This window comes from Podarcis pityusensis (genome assembly GCF_964106645.2).
Source record: "Podarcis pityusensis genome assembly, chromosome: 1".
NCBI lineage: Eukaryota > Metazoa > Chordata > Lepidosauria > Squamata > Lacertidae > Podarcis > Podarcis pityusensis.
In genome coordinates this window covers 48,719,228-48,732,340 of record NC_138028.1, presented here as the reverse complement: position 1 = coordinate 48,732,340, position 13,113 = coordinate 48,719,228, and the positions used below count along the sequence as shown (strand labels likewise).

The following is a 13,113-nucleotide window of genomic DNA, read 5'->3' as shown; positions in this document are numbered from 1 at the left end:
ACATCCCCTCCTCGCTCGCCGGGCGGCCAGCACAAGAGACAGCTCCTCGCCCAGAAGGAGGAGGAGCTTCGCTACCATCGAGTTGGTCGGAAACTAGAGCGGAAGGCGGGCGGGAGGACGGTGGTGGCCGTTCTGCGCGCCTGCTGGGGCGTTCTCGTCGCTCCCTGGAGTGGGGGATGGCGGAGGAAGAGGGGTACCTGGCCCTGTCCGGGGAGCGCATCACGCTGCAGCGCCTCCACCACAGCGCCTCCTGCCGGGAGTTCCAGGTGCGCTGCCCGAGGCTGCAGCTGCGCTCGCTCAGCGCCGTCACGTGCTCCGTGTGGCTGGTGGCCTACGGGCTCTTCGTCCTCAGCCAGGTACGGAAGAGGCTTTGGCCGCCTTTTGCCTACGGGCTCCGCCACGTGCCGGTAGCTCGGGGACAGGGACTCCTAAAGTTCCCGCTTGAGGGGTGCCCCCCAAGTATTAGAGCAGCCACTTCACCCCGCGACTCTTCCGCTCCCCTCTTTCCCGACCCCCGTGTATGGCAGTGAGTCCCATTTAATCCAAAGGGATTCACTTCCGATTCACGGTGCATAAGGGTTGCAGCCATGCAGCGCAACTCTTTGTGCACAATTGCTCAGAAGGCGCCAGGCAGAGACTTCTTAGTCTCTGTCGACTTAGGCAGCGAGAGAACAGCATGCTTGACTAGATCCAGCAGCGCTGTTCTTTTATGTTTCTCCAGTTTTGAGATGCGGTTAACCAATGGAGTTTTCAAAAGGGGTGTGTGGCCCTTTTTGCACATTAATCTCCACAGTAACTTTGAATAAGTTCCTTCTGCTCGCCAGCAGCCCCATCCCTAACAGTGCAGACCTGTGCATGATGCTTACTTGGAAAAAGTTCCAGTAGGCTTAGAAAATTGCAGTAGAAAGCTTTGTGGGATTCTATGGAAGATCTAGTCCTGTTCCTAGAACAGTATTTATCTCTGACACATAAATATTATCATAGCTCTAGGGAACTGGAGTCCGTTAGTAAATGGTAGAAATGAATGAACAGTTGTATTTAGATAATATTTGGTGTATTGAAGGGTGGATTCCAGGCCAATGGAAAAATACAGGCTAAGCTCCCTTTCCAAGCCAAAGCCTCACCTCAGATAGAGGCTGTTAACATGACAAAAGGTGTTTATGGCCCATCCCAGAGAAATCCTTGTCTGTGCAGAACAGTTGCCGTGCTTACTGTGGACAGAGAAAGATTTAGGATTAAAAAAAGGGGGAGGGAGCAGGCTATACTCAAAGGAAAGATGTGCCTTTTAAAAACTAGGCTTGGAATATAAAACAGATGGGGAGGTGTTGCCTGGAGCAGGGGACACCTGGGATCAAGAAAGGAAGTAGAGAGAACACCATGTGGGGGCTGAAGGACAGCAGCTATGAGAGCTGGCTGGGAAGCAAGAGCAAAGGGATGGTGCTTAGGATGGCTCTGGCTGCACTACTGGGCTGCTATGAAGAACAAGCTGCTCTTGAAATGACAATGCTGTAAGATCTACACCCCTTTCATATAAACTCAGTTGTAAATATGTGTAATTAAACCATATTTCTTAAAAGACACTATAGTCTTCACCGTATTTTGATTCTCATTGGAAACACAACCTTGGGTGAGCACCTGGAACCTTTGGAATCTCATGCACTGCTTTGGCAGAGATTGGGGATGGCGTGCAACCTTTGTAACACTATTTCCTAAATTAGTCCAAGTACCTAGAAGCATGCAGCCTATGATAATCATGCAGAGAATAGACTACCACAGCAAAAGGACAGGAGAGACCCTATTGTGTTTCTTTCCAAAGTTAAGTGTTATAAGAAAAAACTGCTCCTTTTCCCTTATGGGATATCCAAGAGCCCATATAGAGTCCTTATGTAGGTTCTCTATTGGTAGGAGAAAAATACAGTGGCACCTCAGGTTACAAACACTTTGCTAACCTGGAAGTAGTACTTTGGGTTAAGAACTTTACCTCAGGATGAGAACAGAAATCGCACGGCGGCGGCACAGCAGCAGCGGGAGGCCCCATTAGCTAAAGTGGTACCTCAGGTTAAGAACGGTTTCTGGTTAAGAACAGACATCCGGAATGAATTAAGTTCGTAACCAGAGGTACCACTGTAGCAGAGGCCAACCAGAGAATATTGAGAAGCAAAGCAGCTAGTAAGCCTGGTCTTTGTTGCAACAGGGTGCTCACCCTCCCCCAAGACAGGAGGAAGGAGGGACCCAGAACATTGGTGTGCAAGCTCTTATATATTCTGAAATTGCCTACCTGTAGCTCAAGACCACCCCCCTCAAACATCATACATACATCACAGAAAGAGGTGGTCCCCAGCAGAAATTTGAGTGTGTTGCTTCTCTCCTGTCTGCCAGGATACCTGATAGTGCCTTATCTGATTGCCTTTTCTGTGTTCTATTGTGTATCTTTCCAAAGTTAAGTATGTTTAGGTGTGGGATCCAGTCTTGCCCTGCCTTCTCTGCTCTCTCATTCCTGGATTTAGAAAGAATTTTTTTGAAAATCTAGCATGGTCTGATTGTAGCAGCCTGTAAATTTACTGCACATCCTCAGTATAAGAATGTGCATGTTTTAAAATAGTAGACAACAGGTAAGCTAGACGACAATTCTGTATACATTTACTTGGGAGTAAGTCATATTGAGCTTCAACAACCTCTTCTATTAAAAGAAGGTCAGTTACTCAGAGATTGTAACTTTTTCAACTAAATTAAATTTCTATATGCTGGAAATAAATTCTGGGTTGTGTAGAGCTTTACCTAAGTATTCATATTCAGGGGGAAGTACAGCGCTTGCTGTGTCAGTTATGTTTACCCACCATGTCTCTGGATTGATTGGTTCAGAATTATTAACTAGGACTGCAATCCGATGGACACATTTTTGGGAATGTCAACAATCCTAAGGTTGTGCTGTAGCTTACAAAAAGCGACATCTCAGGAAGATATTAAATTACACAAGAGTATTCCAGAAACGAAATAAATGAAAAAACCCTATATGTTCTTTTTGGAAAGATAAAAAAGTGAAAAGCTGTCCTGTGGTTTGATATGTTCAAAGAATGGTCTTCTGTGCCAGCATAGTCTCTAAAATATCTCATTTCTCCCTATAGTTGTTAAAGTTGGTGCCTTTTTATATTTTTTGGTACCCCATGTTCTTGCATTATACTGTACTAATAGAGTTTACATGTGCTTTTTAAAACATAATTGATTTATCTTCATTTACCAATAATACATATATGAACAGGAACCATTAAAATACAATTAGATAAACAGTGCAGGTGAGAGAGGTGAAAGTCCATTCTCTTTATTTTTATATTTATCTATGGAAAGTCTATTAGATGTCCAGGCCTCTTTTCTGTTCATTACACTACTTCATAAGATTAATCTATGATTGATTTTGTTTCCCCCTTTTTATCTCTAAGCATAAGGATGATTATACTTAACCGTTTGACATGAAGGGCACATGCATAATGCACAATTCAGTTGCTGTGATCTCACTCCATATTGTTCAATAGCTGGAATGTTAGGCTGCTTCAAGTCCTTTGGAAGTTTGTCATGATCATGTCTTCAAATCAGTAGTTGAGAGAACAGGTCAGTTAAAGGATTTGGCCTAATGTTCTTGACTTGGTTTCTATTACAGAACAGTGCGGTGCTGTCTGCTGCTATATTTGTCACACTGATAGGCTTGCTTGTGTACCTGCACTTTGTGAAAATTGACCAGGAGTCTCTGCTTATTGTTGGCTCACTTGGAATACAGATGACTTCATCCTATGCATCTGGCAAAGAAAGTACAACCTTTATAGAGATAAGCCAGGTAAAAGATGTGGTCATCAACGAAGCCATCTATATGGTAAGCCTAATATGCCACTTCTTTTACTATGCTACTGATTATCTCATTTCTTCAGCAACCAGAGGGCTGGGTTTTTTTGTTTTTTGTTTTGTCTGGAAAGGATTTTCCCATGTCAGATGCCAAGGTATTCTATGGTGTTGGAGCAACAACAGAAAGGGCTCTGTTCTGTTCTTCAGGACCAGCTGATCTTTCCCCTTGAAATTAGAGAACTCTAAATGGAATCTCCCCAACAGATCTCAGTGGGAGAGGGATGGCTGCAGACCTGGTCCAACTGTGTGTTGGGGTTAAGTTCTTAATTCAGTAGGCAGATGGGTGGTGGGGCCAGCAAACTTCTTTGATTCTCTTCTCTGTTGGTTAAAAAATTATTTCTAAGGTGGCTCTAACCTAAGGAAACCTTACTGGTCGCTCTAGGATATCGTTATCCTTTCGTGAAGAAATTATCATTCTGATAATGATGTGGGTAGCGATTTCTTGTACCACGGTTGTAATCTTATAATTGGTAGCACAGAACAACTTTCTCATTGTTATATTTGTGTGTTGCTTGTTTTTGTAGCAAAAGGTTATCTATTACCTGTGCATCCTTCTCCAAGACCCTGTGGAACCTCATGTTGTTTCAGAGGTAGTACCATTGTTCCAGGTGAGTCCATCAAAGTGCACAGGAGTGTTGGAGATGGTAGAAAATATTTGTTAGGCCATGTAGACTCTGACTGTGGCCTCTTATTTTCAGAACTCTGCAGTGCTACACAACACTTTTTTACGTGATCTTCCTTTCAATCCTGGGTCCAAGAACATAGAGTAGCTGTTAGTTTGTAATTCAGTGCACCTTAGACGCAGCAGTGACATGCTCAATTGAGCATGGATTAACTGCTGAACTTTCTGGATAGTTGATCTTGCCCAGGTAGGTGGGGCAGTAACCCTTGTCACCCTTTGGTGCATTTAAGCCCTTTCTTTTCTCAGTTATGTCAGCTCTAAAGAATACAATTTACCATCTCACTGAGCCAATTAACACTTCTATAATCACGTACTAAATTAACCTGTTTTTCTATGAAACTCAGTGGCAACCTTCAAGAAGAAAGCTTCCAAATGGACTTTACACTAAGAGTTGTTTTCAGCAGCTCAAAAGGCATTAGGACTCAGAGAGCAAAGGGTGGGTGGGATGGAGTGGGAAATTACCGCAGAGGTGAGGAGTTAAATATAGAAATATTTCTGAGTTTTTGGCCCAGCTCAGTAGTAGTAGAAAGTTATAATTTTATGCCCTTTCTATTGTGTTAGCATGGGTGGAGTTCTAGGCTACTATTAATTTTGTGGCTGACCAGATCAGTGAAGGCATACAGTGGTACCTTGGGTTACATACGCTTCAGGTTACAGACTCCGCTAACCCAGAAATACTACCTCGGGTTAAGAACTTTGCTTCAGGATGAGAAAAGAAATCGTGCTCCGGCGGTGCGGCGGCAGGAGGCCCCATTAGCTAAAGTGGTGCTTCAGGTTAAGAACAGTTTCAGGTTAAGAACGGACCTCCGGAACGAATTAAGTACTTAACCTGAGGTACCACTGTAGTTTGGATAAAACTTAAGAAGTTAGGCCTTTTAAAACATCACTGCTTTGATCATTCAGGCTAGTCTCTGCAGCAGTAGATGTTCTTCAGAAAGGGCAACCCTGTTTCTCCACCCCCCTCCTCCACATTGCTTGTATCCTTACATTTTTACTTACAGAGAATGGAGAATTCGTTTTCCAGCTTGCTTTTGTCCATCATCTCAAATCAGTCGATCTGCTCGTTTGAACTCCTAGCCAGCAGCAAACCAGGGACATATACCCTGTCTCCAGCAAAGAAACAAAATAAAGCACATAAACAGAACATATGACGTAGCATTTTGGTGGGGTGGCTGGTCCCTCCAAAGTGGCTGTTCTGCCTTCTTCTCTCTCTCAACTTTTGTCAGTATAGCCAATCAGGGAACTTGGCTTTGCATAGAGGAACTTGTAGAATTAAAGAAGATAGGGTGGGACTATGAGCATGTGCTGCCAGTGTCAGGTAAGAGAGATCACCTGTGTGTGTCAGGTGTGTTTGCCTGGGTTCAATGTGTCTAGGTGCATGTGCCAGTGCCAGCTGAGTGTGTGCTCCGGGTGTGTGTGCCTGGGTTAAATGTTGATGTATACATTTATGCAAGCAATCTCTCCTAATAAATTTTGTATGTCATTTCCACTAATATGTGCATTTTATGCATACTTTTCTCTAAGATGTGCATTTTTGTACACCTTGGTTGAGGAATTGCATAGCAAAATTCAGAGTAGTGTGAATTTCAAAACATAGCTGTTTTGGTTTGTGTATTTTGTTCAGTAAGTGGGAATTCAGTAGGTTCACATTAAATGCAAACAAAATCAAATTTCTCCCCCATCCCTAGATGAAACCTTTTTTATTTTTCTCCTCCTGTAGCCATGCTGGCTTTGGGTGAAGCCTCCCTAATCTTTCAGCAGCAATTGCAGTTCTTCAACCATTTGAGTCTTTCTTGTCTCCTTTATATATAGAGCTCCAAGCCACGTCTAGACTGCCTTGTCCAAGTGTACAAAAGCTGCCAAGAAATCCTGGAGCAGAGGAAGACATATTGACACCAGTTTTTAAAGTGAAGTCTTTATCTGGGTAGAAAACTTGCTAAAATACCAAGCTTTTCTTAAAAAAAATAGTTGGGAAGCATGTTAAGGGACTTGACCATGTGGATAACTAGATGGCAGTGGATTCTAATGCACCAGAGAACTGAAAACTGCTAGTGCTTTCATGGGCAAGGACGTGAGTATGTAATCTTGAATAAATGTTATGGTGGAGAAATGGCTAAACTGGGCCCCACATCTTCTTTTTTCAACATGACGTAAGAATGATTATAAACTTTCTGTAAATAATTAACTCTACCATGTGAATGGAAATCTACAGGGAAGGTTCAGCAGAAATGGGATGGACAGGGAAACTGCCACCTTAGTACAAGTATATGGAAGATGAGAAACTGAGAACACCATTACATTATCTTCTAAAATCAATTGTGAGATCTTCAGTGTCTGTATGATATTCTTACTTATGCACTTAGGTTTGTCATTAGCAATTGATACAAATGTCTGCTAAACAAATCCTTTCACTAGTTGTTTTAGAAGCATTTTGCTGTGTTCTGTGTTGTAACAAGATAACCTGTGTTTACCAAGTTCATATGTTGTAAGGACATTTTCCAGTACACATGGAAGATCTGGCCAGAGTCTAGAGAACCTCACATCTAACGTCAAAGAAAAACAGACTTCTCATCATCCAGCCAGACAACTGCTTTTGAAATTCAGGGAAATTTCAAAGCACTTGGTCATAGGACGTGGAGAGGGTGCAGAACTGCTTCCTCCCAAGGAAAGTGTCAGAAGTCATGCTGATCTCCCACAATCCCTAAGTTTAGCTGCCTGAATTGTTGGTTGGAAATTTGTCAAATAGTAAATGCCATTCCCTTATTAGTTTGTCCTACTGCATGTGCTTTGGGCAGGAAACAACACTGCTAATTAAGAGACCCACTGTATAAGAGTACTATCCTGAGTTAAAACTATCCCAAATCTACTTTGTCCAGGCTAAAGAAGATTTCCCCCCGCAAATGCCACATAATATTCAGGCATGGGCTTTGGCAAGTCTTCAAATCAAGGGAGTTGCACCTTTGTGGAATAGCCACCAAGAGAACCCCTCTCATCACAATTTCATGGTACAAGTTTGGTGCGCAGACTGCATGGGGTCAAGAGAGCTATTTGAATAGTTCCACAAATGCTTGCCAGATTTCAAAGAAGTGCCATCACATGAAGAGGCTGCTGATGGAACTCATGTTCAGTTTCCCCTGTTGATTTCTAGGCAAGGAAGACACAAGTACATTCTTATTGAAGGAATGTGTTGTAGACTACAGCTCTCTTGTTAAAATGTGGAAGGAACTGGTTTGATATCCAGCTGCAACTGTTAAAGCTGCTCTACCAGCAGAAACCCCCTTTATTTCAGTAGGATCTTTTGTATTCAACTGAGAGGAAATAGGTCCCTGTGTTTGGCATAGAATGTTTGCTGCACCTGTTAACACCATTCCAAAAGCTAGGTAACAAATAAAACAATGAAAGAAAGAAAAATCTCCTGCTTTATTGATAATCATAAGTTTATTAGCTTTACCATCATTGCATTACAGTACATCATAGTTTTTTATGTACAAAACAGTAGTTGTGAAAACAAAGTCTTCTTTTTCACTGTTATAGCAAATTTCCAGCTAGGGGCACAGGGCTGTTCACAACTGAATTTTATAAACTTTGCTAGAAGGGAATCCTACAAATCTGTCATGGTTTCAATAGACAAGTTTTCTGAATGCCAATAAACTATAAATATATAGTAGCATCATAGTCTCTGCATCAGAGGAGAGAGCTGGATTCAGGTCTCACTGGGATCAACTAGTAAGCTGCTATATTTCAGCTCCAGCCTCTCATCTAACATGGGAGTAAGGCTGTTACTGTAAAATGAAAATCAGCAGCATTAACGAGAGTATTGGAGCATACCTAACACTATCCATGGAAACAAGCCGAAGATAAGTATATTTTCAGTGGACAGTTTGGATTTGATTGTACAGTGTTCTCAACCCTCTAACGCTAAACACATTACTTTGAAGCAAGTAAGTTCTGTTGAAATAGATGGAACATACATTCCAACTTTTGTCACATAGTTTGGAAGTAAACAGTGTCCAAGTGTGGTAGACTACTTCTGTTCTTTGTTCTCACAGTAAGTTTCAAGTACAGTAGGAAAAATTCACATCCTCAGATGGCCACAGCTCTTTCCACAAATATATAAAAAACCAGCTAAAATACAGTTGAGGACAGACAACCAACAGCTGTAACAGCAATCTGGGGGAAAATGACCCCAACCAACGTGAGAAGGATTATTGGGAGCAAAAAGAGATTAAAAAAAAAATTGTAACAATTTCACCAGCCCTCACCTGTTTTTAGCAGGAACCTTAAAAGGATCCTGTCCAAATATATGCATGGTTAACAGGATGTGCACACACCTTCCTGCCAGCTGACAGGCCATGCAGATGGAACCTGATGTATGGTTTTAGGCTGCTGCTTTGCTTCCAGATGTGCACTTTGCTGAGGTTGCAGATTCAGATGCACAGATTATTTGAGCTTTATGTGCAGATAATCCAGCAAGGGGATCTGCATGGGTGGGGCTCTTGTTCTTTTGGGACAGAAGTGTTTCCTTTGTAAGGTTTTGCTACACTCAACAAGTGCCATATGGCTTGTCCATGGATGCTGGAGAATGGCCATACAGATCAAATAAAATAACAATGATCTGCAGATCTTTATTTTAGTTATAGAAATGTAGATTATTCAAGAATGCAGTACAAATCACATTATAGGTATACATTTTTACAGGAAAAATAATCTGAACAGCAATACCTATAATCAATTTATCAGCTTTGTCACAAGTGATTATTGGAAGATCACTTATTTTTAAAGACAAGATGGACACCATTTAGAAATGTATTTGTTTGCTAACCACTCCCCTTTGAAGGAAGCGGGAGTTCCAAAGATAAGTATTGCTAAAAAAATAAGGATTTTTTGTGTTAAACAAAGCCGTAAGATGGGAGGCAAAACATCAGATGCCTTCCCATTTCAAAGTGGTCCTAGTACAAATGTCAGTAGTGAACACATCCAAAAATAAATACAATATAGTGGTTCCAACATTTCAAAGCATACACCTGAGATTATGCATCATAAAATGCACCTCTATGGCAAGAGCCAAGGGATTGTCCTTGTGTAATGCTATGGTACAGTATCTATCTAGTAGAATATATGAGGGATATTTTCTTGCAATCATTCATGTTTTTGCCAGTTCCCCCAAAAGCACACTACCTGCATTTTACTATAGTTCAAAAGTAAACATGTTAAATTATTCCACCCTAATGCTGTACCATGTATGAAAACTCATCAACCATGAAAATGTTTTAGTCAAAGTAGTTTCTTTCCCCCCATATTCAGAAAGTCTAGATACTACGTGTGCAATTGTTCAGCTACAAGGAAATCCTCTGGATCATCAAAGGAAACTTCTAATACTAAACAGCCATTCCTTAAGTATCCCCTGCATATATGAAGAAGTCATTCCGCAAATTGTCCAGGCAACTTTTTCTATTGCTGAACTGATCTTACCATTAGTACTCTTATAATCTGTTTCCAATTATTTAATCCGAGACCATCTTCCTATAGCCCAGACCCATGGTATCATTTCCTATCCTTGAGGCACAGGATGCTCAATTGATTTCACACATATTTTTTGATATCCTTTAAATAATTTTAAAACTCTAAATATACTTCTCCTGCGTCCTGATCCTATGCATGCTTACTTGCAAGTAAGTCTCACAGTTTAATGGAGCTTACTCCCAATTAAGTATGCACTGAATTGCAGCCTTACCCTTCTTTTGTTTTGGTTAAACATGCCCAGTTCCTTCAGCCTCCCTCTACAGGATTTGTTTCCCAGACCCTGTGATCATCCATGTAACTCTTGTTTCTGATATGTCAGCATGATCTGCATTCACTGTTGAACACAGCATTCCACCCAAGTTCTTTCCAGTGCCAAAAAAATTTGATACTTCTACTTCACAAGTCTTTTGCTAAGAATTCAATTATATATTATAGGGAAAATGGAACTGCAGCTGTACCTGCAAATGGGGATCCCCATATTAAATTCTCTTCTGTAATGTGTAATATTATCCCCATATTAAATTCTCTCCTGTAATGTGTAATATTATTCATCATGTGAATCACCACGTGGTGAATTTCCCCACTGCTCCACATTATTGGCTGCCACTAGTGTGGGCATCTTCAAATGGCAGTGGCCATTTCTGCCCCAATACCACAATGTTGACTTATGTTTATACTGGTACCCTTGGAAACTTTTAGATTTACCCTGGACATACTCCAACTGCCCAGTTAAGATACCTAGCCTTCTTATATTTTGTGTTTCCCCCTTTGCAACATGGGCACTTGTTCACACACTTTCTCTTTTTTACTTACTGTCTGACACTTCAGCATGAAACCATTTCCCATATTTAGCTAATCCATTAAAGCAGGAATGGGCAACCTCTGTATTCTTTAGGTCACTCCAGACTGGTCCAGACCATCTCAACAGCCTTGCAGGCACTCAGGGTCAATGATAAGGTCAGCACCATCTAACAGCAAGGATTCCACATTTGTAGATTTAATACACATTTGTCTATAACTGAGGCATTATTGTACAAGACCCCAATAGGTGTAAACATCAGAAGTGTGGAACACCCCTGTATCTCACAACTTTTGAAAAAAATCTGTTTTCCCCATGAGGGAATGTAAGGACAAAATGTTTATCATACCTTGCACAAAAGTTGGTAGGACTATTGGGATCCAGACAGTATTGCTTTTTGGTCCTGGGTATCCCTATGTTAATCTATATCAAGTCCTCCCAGCCAGTTCCTCACATCTTTAGAGTACTATATAGTATGTTTGTGAAAAATAGGTACAAAAGTAATTGACTCCAACCTTCAACATAGCTATTTCCTCTTCTAAGCCCTTTCTTTACAAGCAATAGTTCTCCCAAGTCAGGTGTCTCTCCTCACCCCCACCCCCATTTATGCAGAACAAAAGTCCTTGCAGTTGGGGAAAAGCACATATTTCCCCTCCTCAGGCGCTTTTTCAAGGCAACAATATATTATTCTAGTTGCCTACATATTATGTGAATTCTCTGATCCAGTGTGTTCGGCAATGCCATTGTTGTCAGTCTATCATCTCAGGATGTTTGCACTTGAAATAATGTCTTAAGGAATATGGTACATATTCATTTACCCAGCACACTTCAGAAGATGAGGTAGGGAAACAAAAGGTTTGGGGGGGAAATAGGATCTTACATAAATAGTGCTATTTTTGCAGGGGAGAGTGGGAAAGGCAAGAGAGTGTAAGTTGGCAATCAGGTGAAGACCCCAAACCAAGCTTTGTGTTCTGGGAAGTTTGCAGGTCAATAGCTGATGAATGCATATTTAGGAAGAAATCAATAGCTGAGAAACTGATGATTAGTTTCTAATCATAACACATGTTTAGTAAGAAGATGAATGCTGTCAAAACTCTTGCAATCGGGAGTGAGGTCTGAGAGAAATACTGGTTGCAAAAGAAAAAGCTTTGATACAGTTGAGTGTGCGTGGAATCAGCGAAGCCACCCAAAAAGATGAAACCAAGGGTGTGGTTTAAAAGTGGTTGGAGGCAATGCCGTGCTACGTGAGAACTCTAGCAGGGACAAAGTGTGAAAGATACCCTTTCTATTCAAAATAAGTAACCCTACCCCCAGCTCTAGTTCTTAAAGGGAAAAAAGATGTATAGCTCTAAACAAACCTCTAGGAAAGTTGCACTTCACCAAGGAGGTAGACCTGGAGTCTGCCTGATTAGCAGGGCACATAAGCAATGAAATCACAGCAGTCTTCAATTCACAGTGTGGCAAGACAACTCCGAAAGGCACTTGAAACAGGGCTTACAGCAGTGTAGGCCCCTTAGTGGTCCGGGGCAGAGAAGGAAAGAAAGACCTGCTTTCAAGTTCCATGAGCTTCTTAGTAGATGACGTTCTCCATGGTGAGCTGACACTCTGAGGAGGAGGCGTAGGAGACGGGTGTGGCGTCGATGAACTGTAGTTAATATAGCTGGCCATAAGGAGAGTCACTTCAGCAATCTGTTGGGAAGGTGAAAGGAAAAAAAAAAGTATTCCAATAAAATTGATTTTCTTGGACCAACTAGTAAGCTGACCTTTCGCTACAATCACCCCAAGCTATAAAATGGGACATAGAGCTATTATATAAACAGGTCCATCAAGCTCAGTTTTGTCATGTGATTGGCAGCTGCAATTCACAGCCTTGGGCAAAGATCTTTTCAAACTCAGCTACCTAAAATCCTTTAACCAGAGATGTCATGCATTGGCCAGTGTTCTTTGTTCAACTCACTGTGCATACATGATGCATGTATGATCTAAAATTTAAACATTTTGAGAGAAATTTTATTTCCCACAGAGAATAGGTGCTTATTATAACTGTAGGCCAGTTAGAAAGGATGTATGCTTTGGTGAGTCACACCTTTATGTAGAAGAAAACGCAAAAAAGCAAATATCAGGTTTCTGACTTAATGCCCAGACTGAGTAGCCTAGTCTCAGGCCACACTTCTGAGATTTTACAGGGCTTAAAACCCAGGATAAAGGTACTGCA

The 13,113-nt window shown here is 41.5% G+C and overlaps 2 protein-coding genes across 5 annotated transcripts in view; one reads left to right on the top strand and one right to left on the bottom strand.

Annotated features, from left to right (window-relative positions):
- The first annotated feature begins 22 nt into the window (after positions 1 to 22).
- Positions 23 to 6,694, top strand: PIGH (phosphatidylinositol glycan anchor biosynthesis class H). Its single transcript, XM_080998239.1, has 4 exons — positions 23 to 356; positions 3,656 to 3,865; positions 4,419 to 4,502; positions 6,389 to 6,694. Exons 1-4 carry the CDS (start codon positions 177 to 179, stop codon positions 6,467 to 6,469), a joined length of 555 nt encoding a protein of 184 aa, XP_080854365.1. The 5' UTR covers positions 23 to 176; the 3' UTR covers positions 6,470 to 6,694.
- A 1,283-nt stretch (positions 6,695 to 7,977) lies between these two features.
- PLEKHH1 (pleckstrin homology, MyTH4 and FERM domain containing H1) overlaps positions 7,978 to 13,113 on the bottom strand; it is a 48,952-nt gene continuing 43,816 nt past the window's right edge. For all 4 annotated transcript variants that reach the window (XM_081002086.1, XM_081002087.1, XM_081002088.1 and 1 more), the window contains exon 29: positions 7,978 to 12,587. In XM_081002086.1, the coding sequence (XP_080858212.1) occupies positions 12,393 to 12,587 (195 nt within the window). In that variant the 3' untranslated portion in view covers positions 7,978 to 12,392. The remainder of the gene's footprint in view (positions 12,588 to 13,113) is intronic.